At 36.4% G+C, this 24,182-nt stretch overlaps 1 protein-coding gene across 1 annotated transcript; it reads right to left on the reverse strand.

Moving 5' to 3' along the window:
- Positions 1 to 1,386: 1,386 nt before the first annotated feature.
- LOC139890800 (calreticulin-like) lies at positions 1,387 to 5,140 on the reverse strand. The gene is made up of 14 exons (XM_071873715.1): positions 5,001 to 5,140; positions 4,251 to 4,358; positions 3,920 to 4,112; positions 3,570 to 3,828; positions 3,424 to 3,480; positions 3,297 to 3,344; positions 3,123 to 3,209; positions 2,990 to 3,047; positions 2,833 to 2,900; positions 2,642 to 2,737; positions 2,502 to 2,549; positions 2,055 to 2,084; positions 1,740 to 1,799; positions 1,387 to 1,623 (listed from the first exon to the last, which is right to left on the reverse strand). The coding sequence occupies exons 1-14, from the start codon at positions 5,101 to 5,103 to the stop codon at positions 1,612 to 1,614; spliced, it is 1,227 nt and encodes a 408-aa protein (XP_071729816.1). The 5' UTR covers positions 5,104 to 5,140; the 3' UTR covers positions 1,387 to 1,611.
- Between the last annotated feature and the right edge of the window lie 19,042 nt (positions 5,141 to 24,182).

The raw sequence follows: 24,182 nt of genomic DNA on the forward strand, positions 1-24,182 counted from the left end.
AAAAAACTAAACAAAAAAACACGAGACGAGCCCAACCTATCAACCTGTTAGGTCCCGCCCTTTATTACTTACCATTAACCATCTCTTTCAAAATGTTCTTCCCAGACCGATTCTCTATCATGTAAGATAATACATTGGCGGATCCATCACACAATTCGCTATCCTCGGCCAAGTGTCCCATCATTTCATCAAATGCTGCGAAAGCCTCCACGGACATTGATTCTTTCCCGTTTGCCGATGAACCGCCATTTATATCGTCTTGAGAACACATAAACAAGTTTTTAATTGCGTCGGCATAATCCAAGTAATTAATGTTATCTTTTAGCTTATATGTACCCGAAGTGGAAGCCTCTTCCGCCTTTTTCTTGATAGCGGATTAGCTACATCAACTAAACCTCTTGAAAGATTTCTTATTCAAGACGTATCACGAATTACAAAAACTTCGCACGAAGGGGCCTCACAGTCGCAATATGTTCTTTCATTACGAGCAATCAACACTAGTAAAGTCTTATCTTCATTCTATTCTACTTTACGTTTTACCAACAATCCTTCTTTTTTTCTTCTTCTCCTTCTTTAAACGAACCAATCTTTTCTTTACGCAAACGTATGTTATCTTCAAGAGAAGTAGATGTGATCAGTGAATATCACACATAATTTTATGGTATTTTCATACGATGTACAGTTAATTTAAACGTGTTAACTTCGTTTCAAAAATTCCAAATTTAATTTATGATTGTTTTAGTTTTATAATTTTATTATGAACGTAAATGTTTAAAACTTGAAGAATCGACCATGCAAAACATCATAATATTGTGAGATTTTAGAACTGTGTCAATGGGTTAAAATATGAAACGTATTCTACACCAAATTGCACAGTTAAGCTACCAGTTGTGAAGTGACAGTTGCTACAGATAAAGTATTGGATGTCGTGATTAGGATACTTCGAATTGTATTATAAAGATTGTTGTTTGGATTTTAGTTTCTTTTGCACAGTAACAAAACAAGGATCCTTGTTTATATTTGTTACTGTGTAAAACTCTCATGAGGTTTTACAGCTGACCGATAACTGAATATAGATGTTCAGACCAGTCATGATCTCCAGATGCGTTACGATTTCATATTTGATAGATATCCGAATTACAGATTTCGATTATTGAAGTCAATTTTGATCACCAATCATAACTTACAAGGATCCAACTACTTCATCCATAGTTGGATCAACTGAACATTGACATTAGTGACATCATTGGTATGATTATGATGTTTGCAATACTGGTCAATTTCATGTACGCTATCGTCACTATCAGCATACACAAAACCTAACCTGATCAATGGTAAAGCCAGCTATATAGATATTGATGTGCTGTAGGCTTTGAAACATACGGACAAACAAAAACACAGATGTTCTCATTGATATTGATATCTTTCTAACGATATTCGGATAGTTAATGCTCCAAGCAATTCAAATGAAGGGCAGAAAAACTGCGTTACACTTCCCAATTGTTTTTATATCTCTAGTTAAAAAGGGCCTAAAACAGTCATAAAGGAGAAAAAAAAAATCATAAAAATTCTAGCTGCTCATAGCTCAGATTTTAAGCATTTTTGGCCCATCTATAGCTCATCCTGCACAATTAAACAATAGTGTTAGTACTAGTACTTAAGTTATAAACAGAAGATTAAAATGCTTGTTATGTAAGCAAAATTGTATCAACTCATGTGAAACTTTGAATCTTCTGTACCTTGACATCGCTATCATCAGATTCTTCCTCATCCTCTGGCTCGGCATCATCATTCTCCGCCTGAACCACGTATTATCACATTAACTATCATCCTTAAGATTTAAAAGACTTTATAAAAAAGCAAGAAGAAAAAAAAAAAGGCTTTTCTTATTTACCAATTGTACTTTAACTATTTTCCCTCAAACAATTTTTAGACCATCTTCTATGATGTGAGTGTAAAATCATCATATGACAGTTATTTGTTGCGGATAAATTACTTTTTGGTGGGTATAAATTAATGTGTAATGTAAAAGGACAGAAGAGAAAAAGACTTACATCCGAATCAATTGGGTCATCCTTTGCTTCCTGAAAGTGATAAAAAAGAAAAAGAAGTAAGCAAAAGAAATTTGACCGTTTACCTTCTTTGTTAGACTTCTTTAACTCAATGTCTTTGTAGCTCAAATGAGGTCATAACACCGATTGTCCAACTTCTAATATTTTCTATATCTTATTTGTGTTGTTATATGATTACAAAAAGCTTTAACATTCCATAAATACTGTTTTAACACTGAAGGGAGGTTCCAACCATTTGACCCATTCACTTATTAGCTTAACTTTTTTGAAAATATCTGCCAGGCTAAAGATTAAGTCATCAAACATAACTAAAAGTTGACTTATTGAAAGTCGATGTGTCAACATTTCAAGGTATCGTAAAATTTAAAGATAGATTGGAAATGCGAAAACAGTGAGAAATTTGAGCATAAAAGCATGCAACAATCATACCTCCTCCTCTTTCTTCTTTTCTAGCTCTTCAAATTGTGCCTTCTCAGCCTATGAAATAAGAAATATAACATAACAATAACAATAAGAATAAAAAGCAAGAGAAAATAATAACAGTTGGCAAACTTATAGAAGCAACATACATCTTTTTGTTTTCCCCAGGTTTCTTCAGCCACTTGTTTGGCGTATTCAGGATCGTCACATATCAAAACGTTGTCAAACAAAGTTCCAGATTTTACCTGAAAAGAAAGCATAATATTAGATAAAGCACTAGAACCTCATAGATGCATATTTGCACAAACTTGGTATAAATTTAAAATTATAAAACAATTACCTGCCAAAGCTCGATACCCACATACTTCAACTTGGGGAAAACATACAAATCAGGGTCATCCTTGAAATCTAAAGTATAGAAAAAAATTAGTACAAACAAGGAGTCAAAATTGAAAAGAAACAAAATATGCAAAAACTTCAGAGAAAATGACAAATACCTGGGTTGTCAATCATAGGTGCCTTCCACTTTCCTTGGTAGTTCGGGTTCTTGATTTTCTGTCAGCAGGAAAACAATTTAGGAAACGCGAGTGTAAAATGCAGTTCAAACTGAAAAAACAGAAATCTACAAACCTTTGCCTTCCATGGACCCTTGTACTCTGGGTTTGGAATAGTTGGGACAGTCCACTCACCATCTTCCTCATCATCCCAATCTTCAGGCTGAAAATTTTAGCTTATCTTAATCAATAACTAGTTAATGACAGCCTAAGCTCAAATCAGTCAAAATGTAAAATAAGAAATGCAAACCTTTTTGGCATCTGGGTCGGCGATCTCCTTTGGGATATCATCATAACCCTGATATAAAAAAAAACATTCAGTTTAAGGTTCCCATTTGAATTTTAAAACAGAAATTCAGAATCCTTGGTTTTACTACCTCAGGTTTCTTGTCTTCAGGGTCAGGAATAAACTCCTTGTCATCCCAATCTTCAGGCTGCAAATGTCAATTTGAATTTGAGTGAGCATTATAAGAAAAATATAATAATTACATAAGCAAACTACTGCCTGTGTGTTTAAATTTACCTTCTTGGCCTCTGGGTCCTTAATCTGCTTTGCAGGGAGAAGATCCCAATCAGAGTACAAACTTCCTGTCTGTTTCTCAACATTATCAATGAGAATAATGTAGGTTGCATCAGGACGAAGGATGAAGGTATAAACATGTGAAAGCTGATCAGTCTCACAAGGTACATCCTTTTTAATCAGTTTGTTTTCTCCATTGTATGTAAGGATCGCATGAACCTTCTTTGTTGCATACCCACAGATATCAGGTCCAAACATGATGCTGTTGTTAACAGTAAGATCATAAGTTAGCTATAACACCAAATCCAAAAATTAAAAAATCCACACAAACAAGTGAATAATAGATTAACAACCTGTATGGGGTATCACCACCGAACTTCTTTTGGTCAACATCACCACTGAGCAATTTCATGTAGCCACCACCACAGTCAAGTTTCTGCTCGTGTTTGACGGAAAATTGGAAGACTAGAGTGTTATCCTTGTTACTGAATTCAGGGTACTCAGCTGATATAGCATAAAATCTGTAGTCTTCACTCGTCTGGATACCTATGATAACAAATGAAAGCAATTCATATCAGCTTCTTATAAACTTAATGATATACAGAGTATATGATATATAGAGTGATACATCATTTATTTATATGTCTTGTAACAGTTTAAAACCAACACTAGGGAGAAGACTACCTTTATCATTGGCATCTCCATTCCATTTACCAGAAGTGTAATTCCACTCCCCTGCCATGTTCTCATCTTTCTTCCAATCGGATTTAACCCACCGGCTTTCCCATCCAGCTGAAATAAAATATTGAACAAAATGCATATACATCAATACAACAAAAATTTACATCATACATCAAAGATTATTAGCCACATTAATACATTAATATGGAAATTTAAATTTATATATGAACTACAAATTTCACAATCCACATGCTAAATGCTACTGTAACAATCTGCTGAAGATAATTTACTGCTAAGACTAGCATTCCCTGATATATCAGTGGTAAACAGAAACAGATCTATTTACAATTAAGCTCCGATCTGAGCACATTCAACTCTGTTTACAGATATATAAAAACAACTGACTCTGATCTCGAGAACTATATCAATTATACTACTTCAAGTCGCATCAAGTGACATCATCATAATTAACAAGAGCTAACACAAAATTAAATTAATACATGAAATCAAAATTATGAATCTAGTTAAAATCCACATAAAATAAAGTTAATTAAAGCTAAAACATAATCAAATTAATTCACGGAATCAAAATCATGAATCTAGTAAGTAATCACATAAAATAAGACCAGGTTATAGTAATCGGATATAAGTAAAATCACATAAAGCAAACTGATTAAATATAAACAAGTAATCATTTCAGATCCAAAATGCGAGTAAATTCATAGCTAACAACTCGTACAAAGTGGTGATTACCTTCAAATCGTTCTTCGAAGAACACTTTAGCAGAAGCGATCGAGAAGAGTAACAGTAGAGAGAGAATAGCGAGAGAGCTAGGGTTTAAGATTCGATCCGCCATCGATACACAGAGTAAGTGTGTTTGTGCGTGAGACTAAGATCAGAGTAGGGTTTATATATGTGATTTATCTTTGGTAATCACGTTAGGATTTGCATCGAGTTTTTTAGATTAGGTGGAATCTACGTGTGAAGTGTAGGATGATGTGGACGAATGAGAGATTAACATGTCAGTGAACTGTGTCATGGGTGACACGTGAAAGGTTTTGATTGGATGTTACTACGAGCCGGCTACTAGCGACGTAGAGCTGCGGTTACGATATTTAATGTTTGGGAATTGGGATAACATTTTTTTGTCTTTTTAAAAAAGGTAAAGACTTTCATTTTTGTGTTATATACTCCGAAAAATAACAATGTAGGCTATATACTTTCATAAAGTGTACTAATATGAACGAACAAAACTTATTAACCGGATAAACAACTAAACGATGATGTGGCATCCTACGTGGAGAATGACGTTAGTGATACATCGGAACAAAGCTGAAAGTATATAGCCTACATTGGAACAAAACTGAAAGTATATAGCCTACATCGGAACAAAACTGAAAGTATATGACCTATTTGTAGCCATATAAAATGCAAAAAAAATGTTAAATAATTAAGTTTACCGGTTCAGCAGGTAACTTGTTAAATTTGTGTACATCGATACAACTTTTAAAAGTATATGACCTATATTGGTATTTTTTTGGGTATATAGCCTACATTGGGACAAAACTGAAAGTATATGACCTATTTATGAATTTAACCCTTTAAAAAAATGACTTTGTGTAGTTAGGTTCCTTTTGATACAAAATAAAATAAAAAAAAATTAGAAAGGCTTTGATACAAAATAATAAGCAGTAAATAATTTTAATTTTTTCTTTTTTATTTAGAAAAGCAAGCAAAGATTTATTTGAAATATTTTTATTGAAGTTACTTTTGAACAATAATAAACTATTAATAATAATTATTCTTCTTTTTCTCCAACGGCAGTTAGAGTTACTGACGGGGTCCGAACGTGATGTTGGAACTCACTCACCCAATCATTTTTCGGACGAACATTACAGTAAAATATACTCCAATGGCAAATCCATAGAGGCATCGTGTGTAGTAAAACCCCTCGAGTGAGGCTCGAACGCAAGATTTTCGCAACCTGTAAGGCGCATGAAATAGTCGGTAACCTCAAGGATAATATTTTGAAGCTCATGGAAATCGAATCACTGACCTCTGTTATAGGTAGTCGGGTCATTAAATACACCAACACGTTCAGGTTAATAATAATTATTTCTGTAAAATTATTATATTAACTATGTACATAAATAAATAAAATAAGATAATTGTTTAATAAGTAATTTAGATTTAAAATAAAGGCGTTGAATAGTAAAAATGTATGTCAATTCAATGATTCAACTCATTAAATGTCTTTCAAAAGTATGTCATTGTGTGATAAATTTGTGTGAAAGTTAAGTTAGTGTAGCAAATCTCATAATGTATTAAGGTTATATGATTAAAGGACATTTACAATTTTCTTGAGTTATTTATAAAGTAAAATATACTCCGTACGACATAATTTAAGAAGATCAACAAAACTAAATATCCATTAGTTTTCACGTATATTCCATCGTTAGTTTTTTGTATATTTAATCCAAAATCGCAATTCCGTAAACATCCTGGTCACTAAAACCCATCCCCAAATCAGCAATTCCAACCCGAACCCATCCCCGATATATTACTTTCTTGCAACAAACTTATGAGTAAAGTTTAAGCATCCCATTTGTAGGAATGTAATTAAAAAAATTAAAAGGTACCCCATATTGCATCTTCTTCTACCTTTAGAATATGCAAGTACGAATGCACCATTCAAGTTTTATTGTACCATTTCATCAGATCTATAAAATGATTTTAACTTAACAAATAGTTTACAGGAAATCTTGGATCAAGATATAATTCATGATATAACAAATTGGATTCATAGAAGTTGTGATGTGGTCCTGCGGTTGGTGGTCTGCCTCCTTTAAGGGAGGTCATGAGTTCGACCCCCGTTGGCTACATATTAAAAGCACAATTTCATCTGTGCCATGAAGTATCTACCCATGACACCTTTATCATATCGTTTGGGGGGTTAAAGGGGAGGGGGTTTTACTTGGCCGTGCCCTTGGATCGGTTTCAAGGTTTCCTCCCGGGCAGCGATGGGGGCGGGGTTATTATCGCTGCATCGGCATAGTCGAAATGGGAGATTGATCGCAACGGGTAGTTTAGTCCTCCTCGGGTGATCCCAATCGCTGTCAAAAAAAAAAAAAAAAAAAAGAACATAAAACAATTGTAGATAACCTTGTTGGCGTGTTACCTGATTGTAGAATAGCCATGCATGTTGACGACACCTGATTGTACACTAGTTATGCACATTAACAACAGCCTTTGAAGTTGTCGTTAGAAATTTTCTTATTTTTATTTGGATTTTGCTAACGACAGTCCTAAAAGGTGTCACTAACATGCATCGAATAATTGTAAATAGTGATTTTTAGTCACTTTCAAAATGAAAGTTATCAAGATGTACGACAATTTAACGCTCTAAAGGCTCAAACATGAAACCATCATAAGTCGGCTGATCATGCATATTTTAACCGTGAGGTTTAATATGTCTGCTTAATACGTAAAGAGGGGTTTAAGGATCTTAGAACGTGGCTCTCCGGTCCGGCTACCGTGAATAACCCTGGCCGACATAATGATGTCGGCGGGGTGGCCAAGTGATTAAGTCCACCTCCGATAACGATCGTCGATCAAGAGGCCCCAAATAAGCTCGTAGGTACTAGCTTACAAAAGACTAACCTGTTAACCTTGAAAAGATGTTGAATGATGTTGTTTTACGTAATGCGTATCGAATGTGATGGTTACGTAATGTGCTGTGTCCGGTAAATGATGATTAGGGTTTGTATTTATAGGCAAACCCTAATTCTAGAACCGTCTCAGATCACGTTAATCTCATCCATAACTGACTCCCCCGAATCACGGATATAATTATGGAAAAGATATTTACTTGACAGCTAAGCAACCACCGTACCGGGAACAAAGGAATCAGATACAATCCGCATACCGCATAGCGCACACAAGCACACGCATACGCACACTATTAAGCGCCCGCATGCATATGGGGTACGCATGCGGGTTGCGGTATCATTATGTCCCCCCCATTTTGATGTTATATGGCGCGAGGCGTATGATATCAAACTATTAAGCGAAAGAAAAAATAAGAAAACGGCTAGCATTTAATATTCCGCGTGCGCCTCGATGCCATTAAATGCATGTCACAATCGCAGAAGCCCATTCGGCGGACATGACATAAAGTGACAGTGTGTCAGGCGCGTGCCAACCACGCGCGTACATGTAATCATACCCAACTGGCATCCACGCGCATAAATAAAGTGCTGGCCGTCGATTGCGTAACACGTGTACAGCCACGATCACACTACTCCATCCATGACTCCCAATCTTCCCTATAAATACCCCATTTTGCAGCTCATTTCCACTTTCCTGCTTCAAGCTTCCTCGTTACGCTGCCAATTTGAATTCCGATCAAAAATCAAACATTCCGGCCATCATTTAAAGGTTAGTATTCATCCGATTACTCCTAGAAAATGACTAAAGCTAACGAGACGTATGTAGATAGCGTAGAGTCTGTTATAGAGCAGAAGCACATAGATTACTTAGTGAAACAATATCCTCCCTTAGCCAAATACAATCCGGTGCCACGCCTACCCCATCAGCGTGCTCACGAGCCACCGGAGAAGAAAGTGGCCATCTATGAACATGCGTTCAAGCATGGTAACTTTAGGGTTCCTCCCTCTGACTTCTTCTTAGGTGTATTAGATCACTTCAGAGTGGGATTAGGGCAACTACACCCGTATGCCATAGGTAAAATAGTTCTGTTTGAAATGTGGTGCGCCGCAATCGACAGGGTACCGTTGGTTAAAGTTTTCTGTCATCTATACCGCCTAGCCAATCACCACAAATCTTGGTTCACCTTCTTCGCCCGACAAAATTTCACCAAAACCCCAAAGTCGAATGCGGGTAACTGGAAAGAAACTTTCTTTTTCATTGACCAAATTGTAGTTGGTACCGCTTTTCCGCAAACGCTTATATGGTGCGAGAAGGTGGAAAAGGATGTGAATAAAACCCCGGTCCTTGATGACGAGGAAACAAAGCTGTTAGCGGAGTGCGCTAACGCACAGCTGGTGCACCGGTCATACGGGAACGTGATGTTGCGGCTAGGGAAGATATCCGCACACTGGCCATGGGAGGATGTGCGTCCAGCCATAGTCGGACCGGATGGAAAGGGTAGGAATAGTATAATCACGTACTAACAACAGTTTGCTATTTATGTGTTCTAACGCATGCGTGCATGTTTGCAGAGATGAAGATGAAGAGAGTACTGACTGCGGAGGAGATTGCGGGCATCGCCTTCCACAAACAGAATGTGAACCAGCCGTTAGAGCAGGAGACTGGCGAGAATGCACCTGCCACCTCCGGCAATAAACGCAAGGCCGCCGAAGCCTCCCAATCCCAACAGAAGAAGAAGAAACTCACTCCCAAACAGAGGGAGGACAAGCGGAACGATAACTTCGTTCCCATCGAACCCCGTTCTGCGGATCTACCTCCCCCATCCTCTGGTAAGAGCTCAGCTTTCGCGCATACCGCACATTTAAGTTTGCATTTATATAACCATTTATTAACACGCAGGGCATGCGGAAGAAACTCATCACACCCCACCGCGGGTCAATCCGGACCTCGAAGCTACTGCCGAGTCAAAGGATAAGACGATACACCTGGACTCCGAGTCCACACCAACCCCGCCACACGGTAGCTTCCGATTGGCAAACCTGGCGCAGCTCACCCAGATATCGGCGGAAAACGCCGCAGAGCAGTCCGCCTTCCTTCAAAAAATCTTCCCGGCTGAGTTCCGCAACCAACTAGCCGCACTGCCTTTTAATCAGGCGCTCAACGCCTTCGTCCAAAACGGCCTTGTCTTTTTTGGCATGGTTGCAGATCAAGCCCGCCGTTCGACTAACTTGTATCAAGTGGCCTTGCAGAAAGAAACAGAGCTAGGGCTGCTGCAAGCGGGGGTTGATCAGGTGAAGAAAGACAGAGACGCCGCAGAAGAAGCGCGCAAGGCGGTGGAGTTAACCGCGGCGGAAACCAAAACTGCACTGATTGAAGAGAGAAAGAAAAACCGCGAGCTGGTTGGTGCGGTTGACCAGTCCAAGGGGGAGGCGGAGTGTCTGCGGGTGGAGCTGGAAAGGGTGACGAGGGAAAGGGATGACGCGGTAACCAACCGCGAGCTGGCAGAGGCGGATCTGGCGAAGCTGCGCACTGCACTCCCCACCATTGCGCAAAAGGTGATGGACTCGGAGCCCGTGTCCGACAAGTTCAATGCCTACGTTGATGCGGTCAGGGACCATGAAATCAACAAGGCTGTGCAGGAGGTAATCCAAGCTTGCGGTCTAGCACCGCCGTTCCCCGACATCGTCCAAAAGAAGCTAAAAGAGGGAACGGCTGCAGCGTTAATGGAGGCGGAAGAAGCCATCAAGTCCATCCCTATCCCCCTAATCAACGCATTCGCTGCGGACCCGAACATGTCGATCGATGGATTTTTAAAGGAGGATTATTAGTTTGTGTTGGATTGCGCCGTAAGTCCTATGCTTAGGCAGGCATTTGTATTTTTGCAGCCCTAAGTCCTGAAATGTCCCGTTCTTATTGATTAAAAACGTTCCATATTAATTGATTTCGTTGCGAGGTTTTGACCTCTATATGAGACATTTTTCAAAGACTGCATTCATTTTTAAAACAAACCATAACCTTTATTTCATAGATAAAGGTTTTAAAAAGCTTTACGTAAATTATCAAATAATGATAATCTAAAATATCCTGTTTACACACGACCATTACATAATGGTTTACAATACAAATATGTTACAACAAAATAAGTTTCTTGAATGCAGTTTTTACACAATATCATACAAGCATGGACTCCAAATCTCGTCCTTATTTAAGTATGCGACAGCGGAAGCTCTTAATAATCACCTGAGAATAAACATGCTTAAAACGTCAACAAAAATGTTGGTGAGTTATAGGTTTAACCTATATATATCAAATCATAATAATAGACCACAAGATTTCATATTTCAATACACATCCCATACATAGAGATAAAAATCATTCATATGGTGAACACCTGGTAACCGACAATAACAAGATGCATATATAAGAATATCCCCATCATTCCGGGACACCCTTCGGATATGATATAAATTTCGAAGTACTAAAGCATCCGGTACTTTGGATGGGGTTTGTTAGGCCCAATAGATCTATCTTTAGGATTCGCGTCAATTAGGGTGTCTGTTCCCTAATTCTTAGATTACCAGACTTAATAAAAAGGGGCATATTCGATTTCGATAATTCAACCATAGAATGTAGTTTCACGTACTTGTGTCTATTTTGTAAATCATTTATAAAACCTGCATGTATTCTCATCCCAAAAATATTAGATTTTAAAAGTGGGACTATAACTCACTTTCACAGATTTTTACTTCGTCGGGAAGTAAGACTTGGCCACTGGTTGATTCACGAACCTATAACAATATATACATATATATCAAAGTATGTTCAAAATATATTTACAACACTTTTAATATATTTTGATGTTTTAAGTTTATTAAGTCAGCTGTCCTCGTTAGTAACCTACAACTAGTTGTCCACAGTTAGATGTACAGAAATAAATCGATAAATATTATCTTGAATCAATCCACGACCCAGTGTATACGTATCTCAGTATTGATCACAACTCAAACTATATATATTTTGGAATCAACCTCAACCCTGTATAGCTAACTCCAACATTCACATATAGAGTGTCTATGGTTGTTCCGAAATATATATAGATGTGTCGACATGATAGGTCGAAACATTGTATACGTGTCTATGGTATCTCAAGATTACATAATATACAATACAAGTTGATTAAGTTATGGTTGGAATAGATTTGTTACCAATTTTCACGTAGCTAAAATGAGAAAAATTATCCAATCTTGTTTTACCCATAACTTCTTCATTTTAAATCCGTTTTGAGTGAATCAAATTGCTATGGTTTCATATTGAACTCTATTTTATGAATCTAAACAGAAAATTATAGGTTTATAGTCGGAAAAATAAGTTACAAGTCGTTTTTGTAAAGGTAGTCATTTCAGTCGAAAGAACGACGTCTAGATGACCATTTTAGAAAACATACTTCCACTTTGAGTTTAACCATAATTTTTGGATATAGTTTCATGTTCATAATAAAAATCATTTTCTCAGAATAACAACTTTTAAATCAAAGTTTATCATAGTTTTTAATTAACTAACCCAAAACAGCCCGCGGTGTTACTACGACGGCGTAAATCCGGTTTTACGGTGTTTGTCGTGTTTCCAGGTTTTAAATCATTAAGTTAGCATATCATATAGATATAGAACATGTGTTTAGTTGATTTTAAAAGTCAAGTTAGAAGGATTAACTTTTGTTTGCGAACAAGTTTAGAATTAACTAAACTATGTTCTAGTGATTACAAGTTTAAACCTTCGAATAAGATAGCTTTATATGTATGAATCGAATGATGTTATGAACATCATTACTACCTTAATTTCCTTGGATAAACCTACTGGAAAAGAGAAAAATGGATCTAGCTTCAATGGATCCTTGGATGGCTCGAAGTTCTTGAAGCAGAATCATGACACGAAAACAAGTTCAAGTAAGATCATCACTTGAAATAAGATTGTTATAGTTATAGAAATTGAACCAAAGTTTGAATATGATTATTACCTTGTATTAGAATGATAACCTACTGTAAGAAACAAAGATTTCTTGAGGTTGGATGATCACCTTACAAGATTGGAAGTGAGCTAGCAAACTTGAAAGTATTCTTGATTTTATGAAACTAGAACTTTTGGAATTTATGAAAAACACTTAGAACTTGAAGATAGAACTTGAGAGAGATAAATTAGATGAAGAAAATTGAAGAATGAAAGTGTTTGTAGGTGTTTTTGGTCGTTGGTGTATGGATTAGATATAAAGGATATGTAATTTTGTTTTCATGTAAATAAGTCATGAATGATTACTCATATTTTTGTAATTTTATGAGATATTTCATGCTAGTTGCCAAATGATGGTTCCCACATGTGTTAGGTGACTCACATGGGCTGCTAAGAGCTGATCATTGGAGTGTATATACCAATAGTACATACATCTAAAAGCTGTGTATTGTACGAGTACGAATACGGGTGCATACGAGTAGAATTGTTGATGAAACTGAACGAGGATGTAATTGTAAGCATTTTTGTTAAGTAGAAGTATTTTGATAAGTGTATTGAAGTCTTTCAAAAGTGTATAAATACATATTAAAACACTACATGTATATACATTTTAACTGAGTCGTTAAGTCATCGTTAGTCGTTACATGTAAGTGTTGTTTTGAAACCTTTAGGTTAACGATCTTGTTAAATGTTGTTAACCCAATGTTTATAATATCAAATGAGATTTTAAATTATTATATTATCATGATATTATCATGTATGAATATCTCTTAATATGATATATATACATTAAATGTCTTTACAACGATAATCGTTACATATATGTGTCGTTTAAAAATCATTAAGTTAGTAGTCTTGTTTTTACATATGTAGTTTATTGTTAATATACTTAATGATATGTTTACTTATCATAGTATCATGTTAACTATATATATATATCCATATATATATCCATATATATGTCATCATATAGTTTTTAAAAGTTTTAACGTTCGTGAATCACCGGTCTACTTGGGTGGTCAATTGCCTATATGAAACATATTTCAATTAATCAAGTCTTAACAAGTTTGACTGCTTAACATGTTGGAAACATTTAATCATGTAAATATCAATCTCAATTAATATATATAAACATGTAAAAGTTCGGGTCACTACAGTACCTACCCGTTAAATAAATTTCGTCCCGAAATTTTAAGCTGTTGAAGGTGTTGACGAATCTTCTGGAAATAGATGCGGGTATTTCTTCTTCATCTGATCTTCACGCTCCCAGGTGAACTCGGGTCCTCTACGAGCATTCCATCGAACCTTAACAATTGGTATCTTGTTTTGCTTAAGTCTTTTAACCTCACGATCCATTATTTCGACGGGTTCTTCCATGAATTGAAGTTTTTCGTTGATTTGGATTTCATCTAACGGAATAGTGAGATTTTCTTTAGCAAAACATTTCTTTAAATTCGAGACGTGGAAAGTGTTATGTACAGCCGCGAGTTGTTGAGGTAACTCTAGTCGGTAAGCTACTGGTCCGACACGATCAATAATCTTGAATGGTCCAATATACCTTGGATTTAATTTCCCTCGTTTACCAAATCGAACAACGCCTTTCCAAGGTGCAACTTTAAGCATGACCATCTCTCCAATTTCAAATTCTATATCTTTTCTTTTAATGTCAGCGTAGCTCTTTTGTCGACTTTGGGCGGTTTTCAACCGTTGTTGAATTTGGATGATCTTCTCGGTAGTTTCTTGTATAATCTCCGGACCCGTAATCTGTCTATCCCCCACTTCACTCCAACAAATCGGAGACCTGCACTTTCTACCATAAAGTGCTTCAAACGGCGCCATCTCAATGCTTGAATGGTAGCTGTTGTTGTAGGAAAATTCTGCTAACGGTAGATGTCGATCCCAACTGTTTCCGAAATCAATAACACATGCTCCTAGCATGTCTTCAAGCGTTTGTATCGTCCTTTCGCTCTGCCCATCAGTTTGTGGATGATAGGCAGTACTCATGTCTAGACGAGTTCCTAATGCTTGCTGTAATGTCTGCCAGAATCTTGAAATAAATCTGCCATCCCTATCAGAGATAATAGAGATTGGTATTCCATGTCTGGAGACGACTTCCTTCAAATACAGTCGTGCTAACTTCTCCATCTTGTCATCTTCTCTTATTGGCAGGAAGTGTGCTGATTTGGTGAGACGATCAACTATTACCCAAATAGTATCAAAACCACTTGCAGTCCTTGGCAATTTAGTGATGAAATCCATGGTAATGTTTTCCCATTTCCATTCCGGAATTTCGGGTTGTTGAAGTAGACCTGATGGTTTCTGATGCTCAGCTTTGACCTTAGAACACGTCAAACATTCTCCTACGTATTTAGCAACATCGGCTTTCATACCCGGCCACCAAAAATGTTTCTTGAGATCCTTGTACATCTTCCCCGTTCCAGGATGTATTGAGTATCTGGTTTTATGAGCTTCTCTAAGTACCATTTCTCTCATATCTCCAAATTTTGGTACCCAAATCCTTTCAGCCCTATACCGGGTTCCGTCTTCCCGAATATTAAGATGCTTCTCCGATCCTTTGGGTATTTCATCCTTTAAATTTCCCTCTTTTAAAACTCCTTGTTGCGCCTCCTTTATTTGAGTAGTAATGTTATTATGAATCATTATATTCATAGATTTTACTCGAATGGGTTCTCTGTCCTTCCTGCTCAAGGCATCGGCTACCACATTTGCCTTCCCCGGGTGGTAACGAATCTCAAAGTCGTAATCATTCAATAATTCAATCCACCTACGCTGCCTCATATTCAGTTGTTTCTGATTAAATATGTGTTGAAGACTTTTGTGGTCGGTATATATAATACTTTTGACCCCATATAAGTAGTGCCTCCAAGTCTTTAATGCAAAAACAACCGCGCCTAATTCCAAATCATGCGTCGTATAATTTTGTTCGTGAATCTTCAATTGTCTAGACGCATAAGCAATCACCTTCGTTCGTTGCATTAATACACAACCGAGACCTTGCTTTGATGCATCACAATAAATCACAAAATCATCATTCCCTTCAGGCAATGACAATATAGGTGCCGTAGTTAGCTTTTTCTTCAATAACTAAAACGCTTTCTCTTGTTCATCATTCCATTCAAATTTCTTCCCTTTATACGTTAATGCAGTCAAGGGTTTTGCTATTCTGGAAAAGTCTTGGATGAACCTTCTGTAGTAACCAGCTAGTCCTAAAAACTGGCGTATGTGTTTCGGAGTTTTCGGGGTTTCCCACTTTTCAACAGTTTCTATCTTTGCCGGATCCACCTTAATACCTTCTTTGTTCACTATGTGACCGAGGAATTGAACTTCTTCCAACCAAAATGCACACTTTGAAAACTTAGTGTACAATTCTTCCTTCCTCAATACTTCTAACACCTTTCTCAAATGTTCACCGTGTTCTTGGTCATTCTTTGAGTAAATAAGTATGTCATCAATGAAAATAATGACAAACTTGTCAAGGTATGGTCCACACACTCGGTTCATAAGGTCCATGAACACAGCTGGTGCATTAGTTAAACCAAACGGCATGACCATAAACTCGTAATGACCGTAACGTGTTCTGAAAGCAGTCTTTGGAATATCATCTTCTTTCACCCGCATTTGATGATACCCGGAACGTAAGTCAATCTTTAAATAAACAGATGAGCCTTGTAGTTGATCAAATAAGTCGTCGATTCTCGGTAGTGGGTAGCGGTTCTTGATGGTAAGTTTGTTCAACTCTCGGTAGTCGATACACAACCTGAATGTACCATCTTTCTTCTTGACAAACAAAACAGGAGCTCCCCACGGTGATGTGCTTGGTCGAATGAAACCACGCTCTAAAAGTTCTTGTAATTGGCTTTGCAGTTCTTTCATCTCGCTGGGTGCGAGTCTGTAAGGAGCACGAGCTATTGGTGCAGCTCCTGGTACAAGATCTATTTGAAATTCAACGGATCGATGTGGGGGTAATCCCAGTAATTCTTTCGGAAATACATCGGGAAATTCTTTTGCAATGGGAACATCATTGATGCTCTTTTCTTCAGTTTGTACTTTCTCGACGTGTGTTAGAACAGCATAGCAACCTTTTCTTATTAGTTTTTGTGCCTTCAAATTACTAATAAGATGTAGCTTCGTGTTGCCCTTTTCTCCGTACACCATTAAGGGTTTTCCTTTTTCTCGTATAATGCGAATTGCATTTTTGTAACAAATGATCTCCGCTTTCACTTCTTTCAACCAGTCCATACCGATTATCACATCAAAAATCCCTAACTCTACTGGTATCAAATCAATCTTAAATGTTTCGCTAACCAGTTTAATTTCTCGATTCCGACATATATTATCTGCTGAAATTAATTTACCATTTGCTAATTCGAGTAAAAATTTACTATCCAAAGGCGTCAATGGACAACTTAATTTAGCACAAAAATCTCTACTCATATAGCTTCTATCCGCACCCGAATCAAATAAAACGTAAGCAGATTTATTGTCAATAAGAAACGTACCCGTAACAAGCTCCGGGTCTTCCTGTGCCTCTACCGCATTAATATTGAAAACTCTTCCACGGCCTTGTCCATTCGTGTTCTCCTGGTTCGGGCAATTTCTAATAATGTGGCCTGGTTTTCCACATTTATAACAAACTACATTGGCATAACTTGCTCCGACACTACTTGCTCCGCCATTACTCGTTCCGACACCATTTGTTCCTTTCGTTCTATTAACCCCTGGTCCGTAGACCTCACACTTCGCCGCGCTATGACCATTTCTTTTACACTTGTTGCAAAATTTGGTGCAGAACCCCGAGTGATACTTTTCACACCTTTGGCATAGCTGCTTCTGATTGTTGTTGTTGTTGCGGTTATTATTGTTGTTGGGATGATTGTTGTAGTTGCTGTTGTTGTTGTTGTTGTTGGGCCGTTTGTTGTAGTTGTGATTGATGTTGCGATTGTTGGGATAATTGTTGCGATTATTGTTGTAATTGTTGTTGTTGTTGTATTGGTGATTCTTATCACCGTTTTCCTCCCACTTTCTTTTGACTTGCTTCACATTGGCCTCTTCAGCAGTCTGTTCTTTAATTCTTTCTTCAATCTGGTTCACTAGTTTGTGAGCCATTCTACATGCCTGTTGTATGGAGGCGGGCTCGTGTGAACTTATATCTTCTTGGATTCTTTCCGGTAATCCTTTCACAAACGCGTCGATCTTCTCTTCCTCATCTTCGAATGCTCCCGGACACAATAGGCACAATTCTGTGAATCGTCTTTCGTACGTGGTAATATCAAATCCTTGGGTTCGTAACCCTCTAAGTTCTGTCTTGAGCTTATTGACCTCGGTTCTGGGACGGTACTTCTCGTTCATCAAGTGCTTGAATGCTGACCACGGTAGTGCGTACGCATCGTCTTGTCCCACTTGCTCTAGATAGGTATTCCACCATGTTAACGCAGAACCTGTGAAGGTATGCGTAGCGTACTTCACTTTGTCCTCTTCAGTACACTTACTTATGGCAAACACCGATTCAACCTTCTCGGTCCACCGTTTCAATCCGATCGGTCCTTCGGTTCCATCAAATTCCAAAGGTTTGCAGGCAGTGAATTCTTTGTAGGTGCATCCTACACGATTTCCTGTACTGCTAGATCCAAGGTTATTGTTGGTATGTAGCGCAGCCTGTACTGCGGCTATGTTTGAAGCTAGAAAAGTACGGAATTCCTCTTCATTCATATTCACGGTGTGTCGAGTAGTCGGTGCCATTTCCTTCAAAATAGTTAAATGGAACAAGTTAATCATACAGAATATTAAGAGTAGTTAATAGTATTTCGTAGCATAATATGAACTCATTTATAAAAGCTTTTTCTTCATATTAGCGTTTTATAAGTTTAAATTCGAGTAGTACCTACCCGTTAAGTTCATACTTAGTAGCTAATATACAATTCAACTACTACAATTCTATATGAAAAACTGATTATTTATTTTACATATAGCATGAAATATAGCACACAATAAATTTGATACAAGATGGTTGTGAAGATAATTCTAGCTAGTACACAAGTCGTTCAGCAAAGGCAATAAAAACACGTAATTCATACGTCCAGAAACAAGTCATGCATTCTGGTTTTACTAGGATTACTTCCCATCCTTGGTCTTGTGGAACATAACCGTTATGGCCGTTGATAAGACAGCGTGTTGTAACGTCGTCAAAGGGACGAGGGTTACGTAATGTCCAACAGTCCCGTAACAATCTAAAAACCTCATTTCTTACCCCAATTACCGACTCCGTCACTTGTGGAAATGTTTTGTTTAATAGTTGTAGCCCGATGTTCTTGTTCTCACTTTGGTGAGAAGCGAACATTACTAATCCGTAAGCATAACATGCTTCTTTATGTTGCATGTTAGCCACTTTTTCTAAATCACGAAGTCCAATATTCGGATATATTGAGTCAAAATAATTTCTTAACCCATTGCGTAAAATAGCATTTGGGTTCCCCGCAATATATGCGTCAAAGTAAACACATCGTAACTTATGGATTTCCCAATGTGATATCCCCCATCTTTCGAACGAAAGCCTTTTATAAACCAAGGCATTCTTGGAACGTTCTTCGAATGTCTTACAAACTGATCTCGCCTTAAATAGTTGTGCCGAAGAATTCTGACCGACTCTAGACAAGATTTCATCAATCATGTCTCCGGGTAGGTCTCTTAAAATATTGGGTTGTCTATCCATTTTGTGTTTTTATACTGTAAAATAGACAAGAGTTAGATTCATAAAAAAAAATACTTATTAATACAAGCAATTTTTACATATATCATAAAGCATAAGCACACTATATCACATATATTACACCACACGAATACAACTATCTTATTCCGACTCGCTTATTTCTTCTTCTTCGATTTTGGTTCATTTTGCCAAGTTTCTAGGGATATATGATGTTCCCCTAATACGAGCCGTAATTTTCCACATTGGTTTAGAAAAACCTGGTGGTTTAGAGGTTCCCGGGTCATTGTTACAACTTAAGGACTTCGGGGGTTGATGATACATATAAAGTTCATCGGGGTTGGAATTAGATTTCTCTATTTTTATGCCCTTTCCCTTATTATTTTCTTTTGCCTTTTTAAATTCAGTTGGGGTAATTTCTATAACATCATCGGAAATCTCGTCGGAATCCGATTCATCGGAGAATTGGTAATCCTCCCAATATTTTGCTTCCTTGGCGGAAACACCATTGACCATAATTAACCTTGGTCGGTTGGTTGAGGATTTTCTTTTACTTAACCGTTTTATTATTTCCCCCACCGGTTCTATTTCTTCATCCGGTTCCGATTCCTTCCGGTTCCGATTCTTCTTCCGGTTCCGACTCTTCTTCCGGTTCCTCTTCGGGAACTTGTGAATCAGTCCACGAATCATTCCAATTTACATTTGACTCTTCATTATTATTAGGTGAGTCAATGAGACTTGTTCTAGAGGTAGACATCTATCACATAATATCAAACGCGTTAAGAGATTAATATATCACATAATATTCACATGTTAAAAATATATAGTTTCCAACAAAATTTGTTAAGCAATCATTTTTCAAGTAAACACGGTCGAAGTCCAGACTCACTAATGCATCCTAACAAACTCGATAAGACACACTAATGCAAAATTCTGGTTCTCTAAGACCAATGCTCGGATACCAACTGAAATGTCCCGTTCTTATTGATTAAAAACGTTCCATATTAATTGATTTCGTTGCGAGGTTTTGACCTCTATATGAGACATTTTTCAAAGACTGCATTCATTTTTAAAACAAACCATAACCTTTATTTCATAGATAAAGGTTTTAAAAAGCTTTACGTAAATTATCAAATAATGATAATCTAAAATATCCTGTTTACACACGACCATTACATAATGGTTTACAATACAAATATGTTACAACAAAATAAGTTTCTTGAATGCAGTTTTTACACAATATCATACAAGCATGGACTCCAAATCTCGTCCTTATTTAAGTATGCGACAGCGGAAGCTCTTAATAATCACCTGAGAATAAACATGCTTAAAACGTCAACAAAAATGTTGGTGAGTTATAGGTTTAACCTATATATATCAAATCATAATAATAGACCACAAGATTTCATATTTCAATACACATCCCATACATAGAGATAAAAATCATTCATATGGTGAACACCTGGTAACCGACAATAACAAGATGCATATATAAGAATATCCCCATCATTCCGGGACACCCTTCGGATATGATATAAATTTCGAAGTACTAAAGCATCCGGTACTTTGGATGGGGTTTGTTAGGCCCAATAGATCTATCTTTAGGATTCGCGTCAATTAGGGTGTCTGTTCCCTAATTCTTAGATTACCAGACTTAATAAAAAGGGGCATATTCGATTTCGATAATTCAACCATAGAATGTAGTTTCACGTACTTGTGTCTATTTTGTAAATCATTTATAAAACCTGCATGTATTCTCATCCCAAAAATATTAGATTTTAAAAGTGGGACTATAACTCACTTTCACAGATTTTTACTTCGTCGGGAAGTAAGACTTGGCCACTGGTTGATTCACGAACCTATAACAATATATACATATATATCAAAGTATGTTCAAAATATATTTACAACACTTTTAATATATTTTGATGTTTTAAGTTTATTAAGTCAGCTGTCCTCGTTAGTAACCTACAACTAGTTGTCCACAGTTAGATGTACAGAAATAAATCGATAAATATTATCTTGAATCAATCCACGACCCAGTGTATACGTATCTCAGTATTGATCACAACTCAAACTATATATATTTTGGAATCAACCTCAACCCTGTATAGCTAACTCCAACATTCACATATAGAGTGTCTATGGTTGTTCCGAAATATATATAGATGTGTCGACATGATAGGTCGAAACATTGTATACGTGTCTATGGTATCTCAAGATTACATAATATACAATACAAGTTGATTAAGTTATGGTTGGAATAGATTTGTTACCAATTTTCACGTAGCTAAAATGAGAAAAATTATCCAATCTTGTTTTACCCATAACTTCTTCATTTTAAATCCGTTTTGAGTGAATCAAATTGCTATGGTTTCATATTGAACTCTATTTTATGAATCTAAACAGAAAATTATAGGTTTATAGTCGGAAAAATAAGTTACAAGTCGTTTTTGTAAAGGTAGTCATTTCAGTCGAAAGAACGACGTCTAGATGACCATTTTAGAAAACATACTTCCACTTTGAGTTTAACCATAATTTTTGGATATAGTTTCATGTTCATAATAAAAATCATTTTCTCAGAATAACAACTTTTAAATCAAAGTTTATCATAGTTTTTAATTAACTAACCCAAAACAGCCCGCGGTGTTACTACGACGGCGTAAATCCGGTTTTACGGTGTTTGTCGTGTTTCCAGGTTTTAAATCATTAAGTTAGCATATCATATAGATATAGAACATGTGTTTAGTTGATTTTAAAAGTCAAGTTAGAAGGATTAACTTTTGTTTGCGAACAAGTTTAGAATTAACTAAACTATGTTCTAGTGATTACAAGTTTAAACCTTCGAATAAGATAGCTTTATATGTATGAATCGAATGATGTTATGAACATCATTACTACCTTAATTTCCTTGGATAAACCTACTGGAAAAGAGAAAAATGGATCTAGCTTCAATGGATCCTTGGATGGCTCGAAGTTCTTGAAGCAGAATCATGACACGAAAACAAGTTCAAGTAAGATCATCACTTGAAATAAGATTGTTATAGTTATAGAAATTGAACCAAAGTTTGAATATGATTATTACCTTGTATTAGAATGATAACCTACTGTAAGAAACAAAGATTTCTTGAGGTTGGATGATCACCTTACAAGATTGGAAGTGAGCTAGCAAACTTGAAAGTATTCTTGATTTTATGAAACTAGAACTTTTGGAATTTATGAAAAACACTTAGAACTTGAAGATAGAACTTGAGAGATATAAATTAGATGAAGAAAATTGAAGAATGAAAGTGTTTGTAGGTGTTTTTGGTCGTTGGTGTATGGATTAGATATAAAGGATATGTAATTTTGTTTTCATGTAAATAAGTCATGAATGATTACTCATATTTTTGTAATTTTATGAGATATTTCATGCTAGTTGCCAAATGATGGTTCCCACATGTGTTAGGTGACTCACATGGGCTGCTAAGAGCTGATCATTGGAGTGTATATACCAATAGTACATACATCTAAAAGCTGTGTATTGTACGAGTACGAATACGGGTGCATACGAGTAGAATTGTTGATGAAACTGAACGAGGATGTAATTGTAAGCATTTTTGTTAAGTAGAAGTATTTTGATAAGTGTTTTGAAGTCTTTCAAAAGTGTATAAATACATATTAAAACACTACATGTATATACATTTTAACTGAGTCGTTAAGTCATCGTTAGTCGTTACATGTAAGTGTTGTTTTGAAACCTTTAGGTTAACGATCTTGTTAAATGTTGTTAACCCAATGTTTATAATATCAAATGAGATTTTAAATTATTATATTATCATGATATTATCATGTATGAATATCTCTTAATATGATATATATACATTAAATGTCTTTACAACGATAATCGTTACATATATGTGTCGTTTAAAAATCATTAAGTTAGTAGTCTTGTTTTTACATATGTAGTTTATTGTTAATATACTTAATGATATGTTTACTTATCATAGTATCATGTTAACTATATATATATATCCATATATATATCCATATATATGTCATCATATAGTTTTTAAAAGTTTTAACGTTCGTGAATCACCGGTCTACTTGGGTGGTCAATTGCCTATATGAAACATATTTCAATTAATCAAGTCTTAACAAGTTTGATTGCTTAACATGTTGGAAACATTTAATCATGTAAATATCAATCTCAATTAATATATATAAACATGGAAAAGTTCGGGTCACTACAAGTCCCGTGTTGGGCAGGCGTTACAAACAATTACCTCGTATGTAACAACTTAATTGGATGTATATATATTCCTGATATGCATGCGTAGTGTGTTTATTTGTTTATATATCGCGAATCAAAACAAAATGTGAACCGCATGCCCATGCGCATAGTTAACCAAAACTCATGCGTATGCGGGTATTACTGCGTAAAATAAACCAATACTTTAACAATTACCCTTTAATAATTTAGACTCGAAAGCTACTGCGTTATCGCTTTGTCATGTACTAGAGGTGCACTATAGCTGTATGGTAAGCAACGCAACTAA

This window comes from Rutidosis leptorrhynchoides, chromosome 2 (genome assembly GCF_046630445.1).
Source record: "Rutidosis leptorrhynchoides isolate AG116_Rl617_1_P2 chromosome 2, CSIRO_AGI_Rlap_v1, whole genome shotgun sequence".
NCBI lineage: Eukaryota > Viridiplantae > Streptophyta > Magnoliopsida > Asterales > Asteraceae > Rutidosis > Rutidosis leptorrhynchoides.